Source organism: Pteropus alecto, unplaced genomic scaffold (assembly GCF_000325575.1).
Source record: "Pteropus alecto unplaced genomic scaffold, ASM32557v1 scaffold86, whole genome shotgun sequence".
NCBI classification, from domain to species: Eukaryota; Metazoa; Chordata; class Mammalia; order Chiroptera; family Pteropodidae; genus Pteropus; species Pteropus alecto.
In genome coordinates this window covers 27,107,064-27,125,662 of record NW_006442109.1, presented here as the reverse complement: position 1 = coordinate 27,125,662, position 18,599 = coordinate 27,107,064, and the positions used below count along the sequence as shown (strand labels likewise).

General features: G+C 34.7%; 2 protein-coding genes and 1 non-coding gene across 11 annotated transcripts in view; 1 reads left to right on the top strand and 2 right to left on the bottom strand.

Annotated features, from left to right (window-relative positions):
• TMEM87A (transmembrane protein 87A) overlaps positions 1-17,435 on the bottom strand; it is a 37,131-nt gene extending 19,696 nt beyond the window's left edge. For 3 of the 5 annotated variants that reach the window (XM_015595935.2, XM_015595934.2, XM_006920458.3), the window contains exons 1-7: positions 17,128-17,425; positions 15,816-15,876; positions 13,012-13,097; positions 10,569-10,682; positions 8,728-8,781; positions 8,600-8,644; positions 2,746-2,863 (exon numbers count right to left, since the gene is read on the bottom strand). In XM_015595935.2, coding sequence (XP_015451421.1) covers positions 2,746-2,863; positions 8,600-8,644; positions 8,728-8,781; positions 10,569-10,682; positions 13,012-13,097; positions 15,816-15,876; positions 17,128-17,280 — 631 coding nt within the window. In that variant the 5' untranslated portion in view covers positions 17,281-17,425. Of the gene's footprint in view, positions 1-2,745; positions 2,864-8,599; positions 8,645-8,727; positions 8,782-10,568; positions 10,683-13,011; positions 13,098-15,815; positions 15,877-17,127 lie in introns of all 5 variants that reach the window. The other 2 variants (XM_025038734.1, XM_015595936.2) reach the window with 2 other exon arrangements.
• On the bottom strand, positions 5,434-5,552 carry LOC112469772. The gene has a single exon (XR_003042729.1). It is a non-coding gene; the product is annotated as a 5S ribosomal RNA (ribosomal RNA).
• GANC (glucosidase alpha, neutral C) overlaps positions 17,404-18,599 on the top strand; it is a 60,734-nt gene continuing 59,538 nt past the window's right edge. The window contains exon 1 of one of the 5 annotated variants that reach the window (XM_025038729.1): positions 17,404-18,337. In XM_025038729.1, the coding sequence (XP_024894497.1) occupies positions 18,309-18,337 (29 nt within the window). In that variant the 5' untranslated portion in view covers positions 17,404-18,308. The remainder of the gene's footprint in view (positions 18,338-18,599) is intronic. The other 4 variants (XM_025038732.1, XM_006920460.3, XR_003042645.1 and 1 more) reach the window with 4 other exon arrangements.

Here is an 18,599-nt window from a genome sequence, read left to right as displayed (position 1 = left end):
AATAAAGTTTTACTAGAAAATAGCCACATTCACTCACTTACGTATTGTCTACAGCTGCATTCACACAATGAGTTAGGTAGTTGTAGGAGAGAGAACATTTACTATCTGATCCTTTAAGAAAAAGTTGGCTAACCTCTGCTGTATGCTAAAATATAACTGAGCACTTAACTATGCGACACATACTATGGAAAACATAAGAGATGATAAGATGTGTAAGATGTTTTCTGTCATCTTAGTAAATTACTATCTAGAAGGAAGAGGGAGTTGAGTCAGACCCAGAAGGAACTGTATGTACTTTCCAGGAAAAGAGTAAAAAGCCATCTGGGCAGAAGGAATAACAAAGACAGGTGTGAAATTACATGATATATTTAAAGAACACATAGCCTAATACTGTATATCATACCATATCATAACGTTTTGACAGAAGGCAGCAAAAGGTAAACTGGGACAAGCTGTAGGTTTTAGAAGCGTTGCTGCAGACTGTGGACATTTTATATGCAATAGGGAGACTTCAAAGAATTTAATGAAGGGAAGAAAAATAATAAAACTGAGAGAAAAGAGAAAATTCTAGAGTTTTCATGTGCAGTTTAGTCTATACTTGAAAGTATCTTCTTCTTAGCTCCACACAAAAGATGGATAAAACAATAAAGAAAACAAAAAGGATACTCAAAAACAAGGTAAACATCTCTAAATATCAAAACTGAATATAATCGGAATAGTGCATGAGGCTTGAATCTATAGCCATGTTGGACTCTGGGCCCCAAAACAGGCTACGATAGTTGGGAGTGCAGTTCCTGTGAGAATCACAGAAACTAATAGGATTCTAAGAAAAAGGGAAACCAGAAGCAGATGCGATGCATGAAGAGGCTAAAGTGGAGTGGAACAGGGCTTTTCCTCCAACCTTTTCAAAGAAAATTAAAGTTGGCAACTGCTCCTTGAGACTATTACTCATTAAAAAGCTATGGGCCTAGAGATAAAGGAGGATACGCGTTAAGTCTTGGGTTACCTGCCGATTGGCCTAGATCTGCTATATCCCATAGTACTATGGAGCAGATGACCCATTCTGGATTAGGAATTAAACATTCAACACAAGAATTCACAAAAAACAAAAGTTTAAAATCAAGTCAAATAAAAGAAATGAAAAAGATAAAAATAAATGAAATAGACAATAAAGAAAAAGTTAGGAAAATTACCAAAACCGAAAGCTGGTTCACTGGGATACAAATACAGTAAAATAAAATTCTAGAAAGATTTAAAAAGTTTTAAAAAAACAAGGCACAAAAGCAATACTAAGAATGAAAAAGGCTACAGATACAGATTTTTGTAAAATGCCATTAATGATTTCATGCCAATAGATCTGAAATCTTAAAATAAACATTTCTCAAAAAAAAAAAGTGATTCAAAGAAAAATAGAAAAACTAAAACTAACTTACTATTAAATAAAATGAATCAACTGTTTAAAATATACATGGAGGAGAGAAAAAGAACAGGCAGAAACACTACCATAAGTGAGTCCTATCAAATATTCAAAGAACGGATAACCCGATCCTTGTAAAAACTGTTCCACAAAATATAAAAACAGGGAACATTTTCCAATTCATTGTATGAAACTAGAATAACCTGGATGACAAAACTCATAAAAGATATACAGCAAAGGAAATTACAGGCTAATTTTACATTGAACATTGACGAAAAAATTCTAAATAAAATTATGGAAAATAGAACCCAGCTGTGTGTGCGTGCATGTGTGTGTGTGTGTGTATCAGGACCAAATAACAGCATCTCAGAAATTCAAGAATGGTTTAACATTAGAAAACCAGTTAATATAATGCATTATATTAACAGATTAAATGAGGAAATCTATATGATCATTTAAATCAACATAATCAAAGCATCCGATAAAACTGAGTATTCATTCTTAATACTAAAAAGAAAAATACACTTAGTAAAATAGGAATAGAAAGGAACATCCTTAACCAAATACAGACTATTTTGAAAAATCCACAGTAAACATCATGCTTAATGGTGATATGTGCCAATACTGCCAGTAAAGTCAAGAGCTAGATAAAGATGGCCACCATTATTGTTTCTATTTAATATTCTATTTGAGAAAGGAGAGGATGAAATGAAACTGAAAAGAAGAAGGAAGAAACAAAACAAAACAAAAATTATAAGAAATGAGACTAGTTAGGAAGCTACTACAAAATTTCTGGTTAGAGATGATCACTCCATAAGCTGGGCAGCAAGAGTGGAAAGGAGAACACCAAGAAAAATTGAGACAGTTGACATACAAAATTACATTAGTTTCGGGTGTACAACACAGTAATAATATAATTTTGTATGTGAACTGTAGATGAAAAATTATTTTAAAAATATATCGAGACACTAAAAAATTACCAAAGCTGATAAACTAAAAAATTTCCAGATTTGACTTGGTAACTAAACTTTGAGAAGTCTAGTTTAGAATACTGAGAACATGATACTAATTAAAAATTTAAAAAGCAGGAGGATCAAATGAAGGAAAATGACATCTAGAATCTACCACATATATTAAGCAAGCACATATGAAGTATCTAAAACTGCTACATATTGGATACAGCAAAATGTTAATTTCTCTCCCTAAATTTTTCTACTTAACATTCTTAATTAATTATTCCCTCCCTTAAAGTAATTACACATGACCCACCATGCATGATACAACTAGAAAATAAAATAAATGGTAAAAAGAAACAAAAATGTACTTACTGGTAAAAAGATTACTTAGTGAATTTTCTTTTGATGATTCCTTTAAGGATGAAATGCCAATATGTACAATAAAAATGTATGGTGCATCTTGCCAAGTTTTCAATGGATCATGCATTGCCTAAGGAGAAAAAAAAGCATTAAATCTTCAGGTCTTAAGAATTAAAAATACAAGTTAATAATACGATATAAAAATTTTGTTTCAGAATGTACCCAGAAACATGGTTGAGTCCTTCACTTTCATTTGTTAAAACAGTAGGCACAACAAAACAAACAAGCCTATTGTATATTCGAAAAAATAGGTTAGACTATGAATTACTATAAAGCAGGACATTTTGTATCTTGTTATACACAAAAATCACACATTTAACTTACCTACTTTTCTACAAGGAAAACCTCAACTAAAATCACTAAACTGAATCTGTTTAACTAAGCCATGCTATGATACTAGGTTATATTTTCCATAGCCATCCCAACAATTATTTAAATCACCAAAAAAAAAAAAAATAACATCCATGACGACATTGGCAAATTATAAACACCACTTCCCGAATCTAATTCTCTTTGCTTAATGCCCTTTCCAAGACTACCAGAATTTCTGCTGACAAGGTCTCACATTTATATCAAATTTAATCTTGGCTACCCTATGTGGAAAGCAAGAGTCACTGTCACACAAAGTCAAGGAAGTAGAGTAACAGCCCCCACGTTTAAAGAACTGGTTACTTAGGAAGAATCTGTTCCAAGGCCAGTTAGCTTGTACAGAGCCCTAGCTAAAAGCCTTCAAAAGATTCGTTGTCATACATGCTAGATGGACTATGGACCTTCACAAACACATGACAAAGACAAAGAAGATGAACACAGAAAATGACTGGCTTCTTCCCTGTGTGTGAAAGGAGGCACTGCTGTTTAGTCTTAAAATTTATTACCTTTTTGTCTTAAAAGGAATTTTATCCAGAGACCTCTAGGTAAGCTCCACTGATCTAGGAAACCACTCAGAGTAAATAATAGATTTTGCACATTTGTGCATTTTCCTGTGGAAGCCTAGCTTTTCTCAAATGTTTAAATTATCCTATAACCCAAGAAAAGGCTAAATAAGAGTTCAAAAATTATATTTCATGATACAAACCCAAAGCGTCAAACAAAGCAGATTAAGCGATTCTTCAGCTATATATTTATTAGGTTATCTTAGCTACTTAAGAATATAAATGTCATGCAGAATCATACATTTATCTCTATCTGTTGGCTTCTGACAAAATTTAGGAGCCATTTGTGAGAAAACTTTATAGCTTCAAAGTTCTAGGTATATCATATTCTACTTACCCATACTAACTGAACATTTCTTGAACTTACTTATTCATTAACCAATAAAGCTTTGGTGTAATAAGCTGTGCTGCTATTAATTTTATGTATCTCAAAACTCTCTAATTTCAAAAGGGATTGATTAATTCTCATTGTCCAAGATTTGACAGTTTACATTTGGCTCTGGAATTATAGCTATTTTGACCCTGTAAAAATATCATACACATGCCGCTGTTAAGCATGTAACATTTATTATTTAATCCTCACAGTAACCCTATCAGATAGGTATTATTATTAGCTCCTTTAGTAAGTGTCCTTCAATAGGTGAAGAGATAAACCGCAGTACTTCCAGACAATGGAAAATTTACTTGACACAAAAAAGAAATGAGCTATCATGCCACAAGAAGGCATGGAAAAACCTTAAATACATATCACTAAGGGAAAGAAGTCAATCTGAAAAGTATATGATGATTCCATAATATGATATTCTTGAAAATGCAAAACTATGGAGAGCGTTAAAAAAAAAAAAATCAATGATTGCCAGAGGCTTGGGGGGAGGGAGGGATGAATAGGTGGAGCACAGGAGATATTTAGGGCAATGAAACTATTCTGTATATTGTAATTGTGTATATCTGTCATTGTGCATTTATTAAAACCCAAACAATGTACAACACAAAGAACTAACCCTTATGTAAACCATGGACTTTGGTTGATAATGGTGTGTCAATGTTGGTTCATCAATTTACAAATATAACGCACTATCGACGGTGGGGGAGTCTGAGTGTGCATTTGTGTAGGGGTATGTGGGAACTCTGCTTTTTGCTTAGTTTTGTTGTGAAACTCAAACTGCTCTAAAAAAGAAAACTATTAATTTTAAAACTCTACAATGGTAAATATATTTCATAATTGTTTAAATCAAACCAGAAATCTTTTCTTAGGGAAAGGGACAGGGAGAGGACCTTTCCTCTAAAAAAACATATTTCATCCGAGGTCTTATAAAAAGGCGTAGAGATACTGAATTTGTGAGTATCTTTTAAATAGGATTATAAAGTATTCCCTTAAAACCAATTTTTAGAAAGAATCGTCAAAGGTACCGAAAATTCTTTGACTTCTTTGACTATAATCTGACTAAACATTTCTAAGTATTACTATTGATATTCCACAAGGTCATCTTTCAGTCATCTTTAATCACTAGGAGCAGGGCTCAAGCCTTGAATAGAAGTGAAAAGTAGGCTATGCCAGAAGACCACTAAATAAAGCATAATTACAAACAGCCAATATGCATATAAATGTTCAGCTTCAACAAATTTTTTTTTTTTTAGGCAAGGTGACCCTTGGCTGACCTCATAGATTGCAAGGACCTTGTCGGTGTACGTCCCTTTTTTATTTTTACACCTACAGCACCTGGTCTTCCTATGTGGTCTCCCATCCAAGTACTAACCAGGCCCGACCCTGCTTAGCTTCCGAGATCAGACAGGATCGGGCTTATTCAGGGTGGCATGGCCATAGACAACAATTTTTTAAAAATACAATTTACAACAATTTAATCTGACAGAGTGTATAAAATGTTTTAAATTAGAATAGGCACTGTCTGTGAGAAAAGAGGGAAATCCAATCTTACTTTCTTGGGACCATAAATTGCTACAACTTTTCTCCAAAGCACTTTGGCAAAACATAAAAATAGAACTTAAAAATTGTGCATTTTCACTTCTAGAAATTTAGGCTAAAGAAAATATTATAAATGTGCACAAAGATATAACTAGACATTATGAATGTGACCTAACTATAATAGCAAAAATCTGGAAACAATCCAATGCACATCGACTGGGAGTTAATTATAAAAATCATGGTAAAATGAAATAGTACCTAGCCATAAAAAAGGTGAAGTAGTGCTCAATGTACTAATTTAAGTGGAAAGAAAAAAACTACATGGCAGTACATAAAATATCTCATTTGGGTTAATATGCACATGTTCTGTATAATGACACAAAACTGCTACAAAATGAAATTACAAAAGATTTTTACTTTTAATTTATACAAGCAAAATGTTCACAACATGAAATTGTTTTGAAACCAGAAACTAAAGAGCTAAAAACAAATATATCTACAAAAATGTTTACTAAAGCACTGCTTAAAATTGCAAGATAATGAAACATGAATGTCCAATAATAGAGAATTTGTTAACAAATTGCAGTATATTCATACAAAAAATACTATGCAGGCATTTAGTAATGATATTTACTAAACTGGAAAGATGTCCATGTTATATTGCTAAACAAAAAACGTTGCAATATAATACATATTGTAAGCTTCCCATTTTTAAATATAGTCACAAAGACAAGACTAGAAGAGAAATATGTTTGTAGTCTAAGTGTGTGGTAGTAATATAGATGATTTTCTTTTCATTTATGTATATTTTCTCATTTGTTATAGTAAATCTATACAAATTAGCAATAAGAAAAAACTATGAATGCTCTGTTTTTTAAAAATAAAATAAAATAAATGAAGTCTGCCAAACCTAACTCATTTTTAGGTTAAAATTCTGTACAACTATAGTTGGGATAGGGAGAGTAAAGGCAAAATAAGGACCTCTGAAAATACATTTAACCATAAAAGCAACAAGAATATGGGTAAAAACTATCAAAATTAACTTTTTTGGAACTCCGGAAATTAACTAAACACTTACAACAATCCTACAAGTGTTTCCTCAAGAAAATGTGCTGAATCTCAGCAAGGAGAGCAAGCTCGTGGTGTTTTTATTCACCCTAATCCCATGCCTCCCTTCCAAGCTCCTTGAAAACAAAGTACTCCCAAATATAACAGGGTGAGAAACAGCAGTTTGGCAGTCACTGGAAAAAACAAGCTAGGAGGTCCCTTAAAGCCCAATCGCCACGGCTATCTGGCAGGTGCTGAAAAGCTCCATTCCCAAGGGCTTATCTTTTATATGACCTGACTCAGAACTCATTCAATGGGAAAGACACTGTACTCATGGAACTCTCAAAAACACTCAGCAATTGTAAAAGATCATAGCTGCCTGAAATGATGTTACTAGGTGGGGCTATCAAGAGGCTGGCCAAAAACTTAAAAGGAAAAATTGGAAATGAGGTGTCCATAGGGGTTTTGACAAGCTCTAAAATATTCCAGGAAATCTAGAAGGCCACAAGTACATCCAGGGCCGTACATGTATGTGTGAGACTGTGCACGTGCCCCCAGTGACCTGAGAAGGCCCTAATCACTCACCTCTGGCTGATTTTAAGGCTCTGCACAAGAAGGAAGTAAAGATAGAGTTTTAAAATGTGGAAGAAGCCAAAAATTAGGCCACAAATTATATGATTCCATTTACATGAAATGAACAGAACAGGCAAATCCATATTGGGAAAGAAAGAATAGTGGCTGCTCAGGGCTAGGGAAAGGATAGAATGAGAAATGACTGCTAATGGCTATGCCATTACTTTTTGGGGTGATGAAGATGTTCTGGAATTAGATAACAGTTGGTGGTTGCAGCAACTGGTAAATATACTAAAAACCACTGATTGTTTTAAAAGGGTAAATTTTGAGATATGTATATTGTCTTAATAAAGTTGTTATAAAATTAAAAACTTCAATCAGTTTTGTAAAAACCATGATCCAACATGGCTTATTTTCTCTATATTTTTAATGGGCAAAGTTTTAATTATTGTGAATTACAGAGTGAACTATGAAAATTTAAGGCATATTTATAGTCTTCAACTTGATTTCAATTTTCCAAAATCTCTTAGTTATATTCTATCACGAAATAATTTTAGATGGAATTTAAGGCTCTTTCTTAAAAGTTTCTTCCTATTTACAAGTAATTTTAGTGAAAAATAACAAAACTGGAGCCACTTCAAAATGGATTTGGAGCCATCACCCCAGAGGAATTGCCTTGCACATCTTACTCCTCAAATCTCAGGAATGGGCCAAAACAACACTGTGTTCTAAACAACTGTTTGCAAAGCTAACAGAAAAGCAGACAGCTAAACTACCAGACTGAAAATTAACAACATTCTTTAGAATTAGCACCATCATGTAATAGCTAGAGAATAACTTAGCTTATTTGCACCTATAGAAATTCCTTTCTTGATTTATTAACATCAGTAGAAATTCCTTCCTTCTATTCACATTAATTTCCCCCCTTCCCTTTCTCATAAATATCCCTTGCCATCACCTCCTAATCAGAACACTATTTGGATTTTTGCGTGAATCAGTGCTTCTGAGAATTGCAATGTTCTAGATTTCAAATAAATGCTTCTACCTCTTACCTTGGCTTTTCATTTTCCAGTGAACATATTTATGGTGTGATAATTACAAAAATATAGAATGATTGTAGCAAATATGGAAAATACAGAAAACACAAAGAAGAAAATAAAAGTAACTCAATAATATATATCATTCAGGGACAGCCATTATTAACATTTGGTGTATAGCTTCCATTCTTAAGTTTCTTTTTAAATGATGGCACACCAGGATAATTCAAAATACATGAACATAAGAAAACTAAAATATGTGTTCAATGCCCCAAATTCCCAACTACACTTACAATTTTTTCTCCAGTAAAGGTAAGATTTGTTCCATTCTCCTTAGCCTTTAAACATTAAAAAAAAGAAAAGAAAATTAATTCAAATTTTTACTTTAGTCTCAGAAATATTTAACAAGGAAAAGAATTACCTCCTGTTTTTCTCCTAAAAGAGGCAATCGATGTACAAAATCCCCAGAAAAGCTCTATGAAAGAAATATAAAACTAAAATTAAAGATATGTAAAAATAAAGTGTAGCTCAAAATCCACAGAAATGGTTAAAGCAAAACACATTATAACATTGACAGACGAAAGATTTCCATTTAACCACAAACAAGTGAATAAAACCCTGCTGGGAACTAAAAATACAACCAAAGCAAACTGACCACTCGATTCTTCATACAAATTATAGATATTTAAGAATGACAAAGCCCAGATAAAAGATATATACTTAAGATGGAGGGATCTTATAGTTCCCTCTCTACAAATGAGGAAACTGTAGCTCAAATCTTTAAAGCCTTATGTAGAAAGGGATGTGAATCTAAGATTTCTAACTCTTGGGTCCATTCCTTCCACCACAACATACTCCATGCCTATTAAAAAAACAACTTTCACTAATTATAATAATATTTACCTTTTTTTATCAGTTATCAGCAGATGAGGCATTCTCCTAATTAGAGTAAGTATTTCAACACTGTGACACTAGATTGGAGGAGAGAAAACCTAACCCGTAGGGGTATATGTCAAGATCCTGGAAAAAGTATAGCAGATCTAAAAGTAGTGAACCTTGCACAATAGTATAAAACAGGTAGCTTTCCAAATCAAATCCAAGAAAGGCCAATCAATTCTCTTAGCCTGGGGAATAAATTTGGAAAACTAACAGAAAATCCCCTACTCAACATCCCATTGTTCCTACCCTTCTTTTTCTACCATTCTCCACCACTTAAAAGATATTTTCTTTTCCTTCCAAGACCATAAAATCTAAGCTATGACAAGAACTCAATCCTTACAGGTCAATGTTAATTACTTCATTTGCTTATCAATTACTAATTATTAAGCCTTCTTATCAATAAACTTTACTTCTAGTAATTAGACAGAAAATCTAGCTTTCTGTGAACTCATCGAGGCTTTTTTGCTAGTATATTTAAATGCAGGAAGGATAAAACAAAGGCTATAATTAAAATAACTATGTTCGACAGCTATAAAACATGAAATTTTTCTTTTAAAAATTGGAGTCAGATCCTATTTCTAAGAAAAGAGAATTTTATAATAAGTGTGAAATTCAACCCTTTGATTTCAGATCTATAGCAGTAAAATCTAAAAACGTTGAGTTTTCTGGGGACATAACAATTATATGGCAAGAGAATTAAAATGGGGGGTTTCGAATGTTCATCAATGGATGAATAGACAAGCAAAACGATGGAGTATTATTCAGCCTTAAAAATGAATGAAATTCTGACACATGCTATATGGATGAAACTTGAAAACATTTTGCTAAGTGAAAGAAGCCAAACAAATATTGTATGATTCTACTTGTATGAGCTATCTAGAATACTCAAATTCACGGAGACAAGAAAGAACAGTTTTTACCAGGGACATGTGTGTGTAGGAGGGGGTGTTACTCTTTAATGATTATGAAGTGTCACTATGAGATGATCAAACAGTTCTAGAGATGGCTAGCGGTGACAGTTGTACAACAATGGGAATGTACTTAATGTCACTGAATGACACACTTAAATACAGTTAAAATGGTAAATATTATGTATATTTACAATTTAAAAATTGGGGGGATTTACTTTTTATACCCCAAAAAAGCACATCCTATCTTTGATGAGATGAATATTAAGTGGTTGGCTATGCACCTATCAGAACATGCTTCTAACTTATTTCTGTCAGAAGAAAGAATTGGGGAATAGGAAGTTGATATCACCAAAAATACAAGCATTACATTTTTTACCTCTTCTATTTCCCTCCAACTACTATCAAACCTTACCTGTGTCTTAAAGAGTTCACTGCAGTTCTGAAACAATTTTGATGATGTTTGGTATTTCCCAGACAAGGCTTTTTTTTCCTTAAGATTTTCCAAATATGTCTCCACTTCTTCTGCCTGGAAAAGTAGAGAAAATACAAAGTATTTAAGTTTCACAAGTAAGATATTTAGAACAAATAGACAGCCTATAATACAAATATAGTTTGGGGTTTACTAATTTAAAACCTAGGACTAGATAAAGACTCTATATGATAGTACCCCAGCATTAAACCCTAAAGTATAGAATTCTAGTCTATGGCTCGAAAAGAATAGTTCCTCTAAAAATTCTCACAAGATTGGGAAACTGTCTGACTCTAGAGGGTTTTGTCACAAGAAAACATATTTACAAGAGTTACTTGACTCAACTAACACCACCAATGAAAAGATATACTTGTGTTCATAAGCTAAGATAGAGCACAAAATTGTTGTAGCCATTCACAGCCCACTATTAATACTCTGAAAAATATCATTTTTTGTGGCTTCATCAATCAGTTCTGTGTATTTTTCTCTGATACCTACAAACCTAACCTTGCCGTCTTTTTTCTAAGCTCCAATTTCACATCTCTATCTGCTTGTCATTTCCATAATTTTGTCCTGTGGCAACCCAAAATAATTTTTACGTTCTTAACTTGTACTACCTACGAAAGCTGAATCTAAACCCTTGACCAGTTTTATCACAAGTCTCAAATATAAGATGTTTTTAATTGTAAACCCAACTGGTGATCAATTAAGAGAAAAAGATCACCGAACAACATTTCAAACCATATTCTGGTGTTATTATCATTTCTTTCTTAATTTTTCAGTCCTTTAGTTCTCCTCTTATCAATCCTACCCAATGTTGTATAGCAAATGCAAAAAAAGATTACCAACACCATAAAAAAGATAATTTAAATCCTAATACTAGGCTGAAATTCAAAACGCTCTAAGGTTTAAAAAATCAACTGAATGGTACACTTTTATCTTTGAAAAGAAACCTCAAGAATAGTAGGGAATATGTAATGAAAATTTTAAAAAATGAGGTAAATGAGGATGGAAAAAGAATAGAAAAGGCCTGAAAATCCATCTTGGAGCCATAATCTTCAGTGCTCCAGTACAGTACACTACAGTTTTGAAAGTGTGGTCTGTGGACCCTTTCATGAGATCTAAGAAGTCGAAACTATCATCATCATCATCATCATCATGTGTTATTTTCCTTGTACTGATAATGCAAAAATAATGATAGGTAAAACTATTGCCCCTTATCAGGAACACCTAACTGAACTAGTAGTCACCGTACTCTTCACAGTGACAAACTGGCAGTTTAAAAAAAAACTGTCAGTTTTAAGTAAGAATATCCTTAATGAAGTAGTAAAAATTATTAAAGTTATTAAATCTTGACCTTTGAGTATGTGCCTTTTTAATATTCTATGAAATATGGGAAATATGCAAAATACTATAAATGATTGTCTCAAGATAAAGCACTTTGCAACTATGTTGACTTACAAGCCAAATTGTACACTTTTTTCATTTACTTGAAAGAATGACTGACAAACTAGTTATTCAGACTTGCTTATTTGGGAGATATTTTCTTGAAAATGAGCAATGGGGTCTGTCACTTCAAGGAAGACAACTGACAGTATTCATTGTCAATAATAAAATTTGAGCTTTCAAACAAAAACTGGAATTTTGGAAAATTTGTATCTGCCTCACTATGAGTTTAACAGCTTCTAACACAAAGTCTGATGAGACTGAAGAATGATATTAACAAACTTATTGTTGAGTTAATTGTAAAATAAGTTAATATGTGGAAAATTTATATAATTCAACCAACCAGTATTTTCTAAATGACTAATGAATGATGTTACAAAATCATACATGGGTTAAAGACCATTCAAAGTGTCAAGACACACCAATTTCTTTTTAATACAACAGTAAAAAAAGTTCACTGATGTAGTTTCGGATTCCATATTGCAACTAACTGCGTATAGTACAAGACAGCTGTAATATAAGATTACAGCTGTCTTGTACTATACCTGACATTAAATAGATGTGCAAAAATACAAAATACCACTCATCTGTTCTTTTCTAAAAAAGTTATTTTTCATTAAAAATTTTTTATATTAATATGCAATGAGTTTATTATTGTTATTTTACAATTAATAAATATTTCTGTATTTTCTCAGTTTTAATTTCTAAGATATAATCCACATGAACAAAAGTTTTTTGGAGTCTGTATAACATTTAAGAATGTAACAGAGTTCTGAGACCAGAAAGTTTGAGAATTGCTGGTACAGGAGGATTACAAATTAGGAAGCATGGATTCTATTTTCAGCTCTTCTCCACAGATACATAACACGCCTTCCTTTATCAGGTTGGGACTTGATGATCTCTAACGTCCAAGGAAAGTCTGTAATTTTATGTTCCTTACCTTGAAGTTGTATATTTCATTGTAACAATCAGCACTTTTCAGATACCAGGTTATATTCAAAGATATGTCACAAGGTTCTCCATCAACTATAAAACAAGAATCTTTGTGAATAAAAGATGCTTCTCAAACAAAGCATTTTTCCTAAACTGTGAACCCACATCCCATTTATTTTCTGCTAAAATGAGATACTCAAAGACTATATCTTCTCCTAACAGAAGGTAATGAAATAATATATGTAAAAAGAACAAATCTAGATAAAATTAAGTACTGTTATCCACAGAAAGAAACAGAAGTTAAGTGGTTTTTAACCTTTGGAACTGTTTATGCTTTAAAACCTCCATTTGCGGTTCTCTGTTGGGAAAAAAACCTGGAAATGATAAAGCAGCCTTAAGTACAAGACCAGTCTTCTATTATCTTCAAATATTTATTCAGCAGAGCACTTAAGTATACAATGCTACACGGCACTGTGTTAGGCCAAAGATAAGAATAGGAGGGAACAAATTACTAAGACCCTTAAAAAGACTACATTCTCTTTGGAGAGATAAGGAAAAACATTAGGCATGTCACAAAGCAATATTCAAAATAGTTCCACTGAGGAAAAAATTCATGTCTTAAACCTTGAAAGATATTAAGATTGGATAGAAATAACTGAACAAAAAGCAAACGTGGCTGGGGAAGATAGAAACAGCGAAAGCAAAAATAAGAGTATTAGGTTCTTTTCAAAACCTACCTTAAGAGAGGCCTCAAGGAATCTCATGAAATCAAAAAAGTCTCCTACAACTTATTAAAAATAGTTTGGAACACAGTATTCTAGTGGACCAAGGCATTAGTCTGAAGACTCAGAAGCATAAATCTGACTGTATGACTGATGAACTGTCTCACCTGGGGGAGGTCAGTATTTCAGTTTATCTTTGATTCTAGCTGTTGAAAGGAAAATTAATACTAGAGATACTTTATGCAAACATGACAAAGATAAACATAACTGCATCTGGGACACACTTTTACGAAGCTCAATTAAATTCACAAAAATCTGATTAAATAAGAATTTATGAAAATGATATAAAGGATTTTGCAACATTGCTATGAATTGCTCAGAAGAACCATACAGAGATGGGATTAAATAAAAGCTAGTAAGAAGTTCTCCCAAACAGGAGATTTGCAGGGAAACTTGGCTGTAAAAATACTATTTATACTGAAAGACACCCTTTAAAACTCTGAATGGATGGCTTTAAGAGATAGTGAAAATAGTACTGCCAATTTCATAGAAAACTATATAACATACCCACAGAAGTAGAAAATCAAAGATAAGGTAAATATTAGAAGGCACAGAAGTGAAAGATAATATAAATTTTAAGGAGTCACAAATCCTCCAAAAACAATGAAATGTAGACACTTCAAAATATGCAGCTTGTGTAACTTGGCGAAACACCATTAGATCAAAACACAAGTTAGAAAAGACTGTACTGAATAAAAGGAAAGAATAACATACAGGCTGTCAGACTATTCTGAAAGACAAACACTGCTATCCCTAAAAGTTACTCTTATCTAATAAACTAGCCTCACAAGAAAGACCAGTGTGTCAGAGTAAAATGAAGTCATAGTCAGGGGATTATATTTTCATGGACACAGTATATTCTTCATAGAAATTCTTTTACCTGCCTCCTTTTCCCCATGTATACTATAAACCTAGTAAGAGAAGGGGGCCTTTTAAATTCTCTGCTGTCTAAAACAGTGCCTAGCACACAGCAAATTTTTAATAACTACTTATTAAATGATTAAAAGAAAATCATCCAACATGACTCCCACCTTTGCACTTTCAGAGAGAGATGCGCAGAAGCACACATGATTGATGAGGCTTTTTATTCCTGATCTTGAAATGGAGCTGTCCATGATAATTTGTTCTCTAAAGTAAAGCCAGTTGCAGAAATAAAAGAAAGCTTTTCTTTAACACACCATGGGATATTCTGGATTCAGATACAGTGGTTTTTCCACTGGACAAACTAGTTTTGTTCCACATAATCTCAATTTCCTTATATCTTTGAGTTTCCTCTTGCAAGGATCCAAGTGGTAAAATACTCCTTTTGTAAACAAGATTTACTGAACTTATTCACTCAGAGCCAATGATCTGACGAACCTACGAACCTACGTCATGTGTTCAGTAAACATCTATCAGGCACACGAAAGCAAAGTCAGTAGTACCTCTGTAACTCAGAACAGATTAAAACACCACGCAGACATAACTTGTCTAGCTATACAGCTGACGCTTGAATAACATGGTTGAATGGCATGGATCAGCCTATACATGGATTTTTTTTCAATACCTGTACTGTTTTCTATCAGCAGTTAGGAGTTCACAAATGCAGAGGGCCAACTGTATGCACTGATCTACACCATTTAATAGAGGGGACCTGAGCATCCAAGGACTTTGGTATCTATGGGGAGTTCTGGAACCAAACTCCCAGATACTGAGCCATAACTTAAGTTTTGGAGGAGTCAAAAGTTATACATGGATTTGATTGTGCAGGGAGTCAGTGCTCCTAATTCCCTTACTGTTCAAGGGTCAACTGTATACAGTAACACCAGAAAAACAAGAGAAGAAAATAAAGTTCACACAAGTAAGTACTCTGAAGATTTTTGGGTGAAAGGACCTTAGGTATACTGCATATGTTTATAACGCTGGGCTATTCAATTTCAGGACTTATTTGACTTATTTTGTGAGGAAGTCATCAGGGGTAGAAAATAAGTAAAGGTTTAAAGATCACTCAAAAACTCAAACAAAAACTTCATGAAATGCAAAAACTCACATTTCAGGAAGATAGTAGTATTTTTGAAGAGGATCTTTCCAAAACTAAAATAATTTTTCCCCTGCAAAGACAAAGGAAAGATAATTAGCATCAGATCACTTTAATTCCCAAGGCAGAATATAAATGGTATAAAAACCTAAATTATAAAAAGCTCATTAGTTTTCTAAACAAAAAAAAGGCATCAATATCCTTCCTTTTAGTAAAAATTAACCACATCCAAACTGCAGAATTTTGAAACTTGGTACAGACATGATTTTTTTTCCCCCATAGGCCTTGAGGTAAGGACTCTAGAAAGAAGACTGCTAGAAGTCTCAACTTAAATCTTCATGGGAGGTACTCCTTAATTAGTTCTTCCTTTATTCTAATCATTGTCCAGAATAACCAATCATTTCTTCAAATAAACTATTCTATGAGCAGATAGCCATATTTAACTCATTTTAGTAACAAGTACCTAAAGTTGAGAACCTGAAGATCTTCACCAAATGAACAAAAGCTATAATGCTTGCCATATAAAACTCAAATAATATTTGGAAAGTACAACCAGTGAGCAGAGCAGAATAAAACAAAAAGGCCACCGTTGTTTTAATAGGACTAATGCTTTTGGACATTTCCTGCCTGCATCTGACTTTGTCTGCTCACAGGACTATAGCTCTTATTCAAATGAGGTTTAAAAGGGGAGGGAGGGAGGAGGCAGAAAGAATAAACCTATCTACTTAGTTGTTCAAAAGATAGACTAGCCTTACTATGTCAGATTTTAGAATACTATTTATTCCATTTTAGGCATTCTCGTATTAAAATACAGTTTTAAATGCCTAGGCTTCCTAATCACACAACAAAGCTTCAGAATAACCACTTCAAAGTTCAAACGAAATCATTCTTTCTAAGGAGAATTACCCAGTAACCACAAAAAAAAAAAAAAATGCAAGGAGAAAGAAAGACGCCTATTTACATATCCCTCTTATCCAACTCGGGGTCACTGGATTCTGTGAAACTTCAGCTGAAAAAGAAACCACTCTCCACCTATACATCAAGTTTACAAGTCTCAAGTCAAGCAGTGAAAGTTCTCTGACTTTGCTAAGAAGCCGCCCCACCATTCCTCTCTGCTCCTGAAGTTGCCCTGACATTCCTGTTAATCTACCCACAGAAATTCACGACTCTCTCCATGGAGGTGGGTCCCTGTTAAGCAGCGACACAGACGGTCACGACGATTCCACCCCTTGGAAGCGGACTTTTGCGGAACCTTCATGGACCCCTTGGGCCGCCGTAGCCCCACCCCTTACTCCTCCGGGCTCAGTTGCTTGGGAACACTCACCGACGATATTGGAATGTGCCACTTGGATCTATCGGCAGCAGCGACGGGAGCCGGTCCAACACCGAAAAGCCACAATGGGGACGGCCGAGCCCCCAGAAGAAGAATAACAGGCAGCACCTGAAGCCACGCAGCCACCGCCATCTTCACAACCATGGAGTACCTACCGAGAGCATTTCACCTTCTTCCGGTTCGTCCCGCCCTCTTCCGGCTTTGCTCTGAGGGGCCGGATCATCCGGGTCCTCGAAACCTCGCGAGGCTTATTTGTTTTTTCGACTCAGCGGCCCCTCCCTCTGGCAGCCGTCACTGCTTGGTATGAGGCTTTGGAGATAACTGCGCAGGCGTTGTCTCTTGGTAACCTGGTAACCTTGGAGAGTCAGGATGATCGCCAAAAGCCACCTCCGCCTCGGTCGGCTCTTCTTTCTCCCAGCCCTTAAAAAGAGTTTGGGGCCAACCAAGCGCACCGTGCAATATTTGGCTCGCTCCTCCTCCCGTTGGCCTCGGGGCCACAAATCTGGGAAAGCCGTAGTCTGGCTGCCGGTTTGGCGGTCTAGTAGTGAGTTCTCCGTTTCCGGAGGTATTTAAGCAAAGACTGGAATTTGGTGGTGGTGCAGTATAAGCCGTTCCTAGCCTCTTTAAAAAGACCCTTCAAACACCCTCAAAAGTATGATGCTACTATAGAGTTTAGCCGGAGAACATAAACCGCCAACAAAGATCCGACCGGCACATCCTACTCAAAACTGAAAACGGGAAGAAAGTGGGTCAGTTTTCAAATATTTGGCGTCACCGTCGCTGAGATCTGCGAAAGCTTCGCTCCAATCAGGCAGGCCGTCTCGGTACTTCCTGATTCTCATGCTCTTGAATTTTAATCCTCTAGGGCTCTTTGCGTACAGACCCCCTCAACTCTCAAGACTTTTCGGTTCTTAATAAGCAGTTCCTCATCAGACACTTATTACCAAGAAAAATATGCCAAATAAACCCCTGTAGAAACCCTCGTTTGGGCCTGGATATCCCAGAAACAAGAGCGGATTTATCACTCTTTAAGGACCTGAAGGGAACTCATGTTTCCCAGAAACTTGAGGGTGGTGAAATGCTAGTGGCAATTTAGAAGCCTGTTCGCGGTTTGAAAAGATCGCCGGGCCCTTGGCCTGAGAGGTGGGAGCCTGCTAAGAGACTGGGAAGCCATGGAAACAGATGGGAAAGAGGAAATCAGGTAAAGGCTCAGTGATTCTGCAGGTTCTGGCTTCGAAGGTTTTATTGGTTGATTGCACTTCTTATTTGCATGTTTTATGTCTGCGCACTTAATCGTTTTTTCCTCAGCTCCCCAGGGATTAGTTGATATTAATAATTAGACCCTCATAAAATACTTTCAGGATGGTTAACGAAACTGAAAAAGTTATGTATGCTCAGAACTCCTAACATGAATTTCAAGCATGTTACTTACCGAATTCAGCTATACCCACCTTCCGCTTATC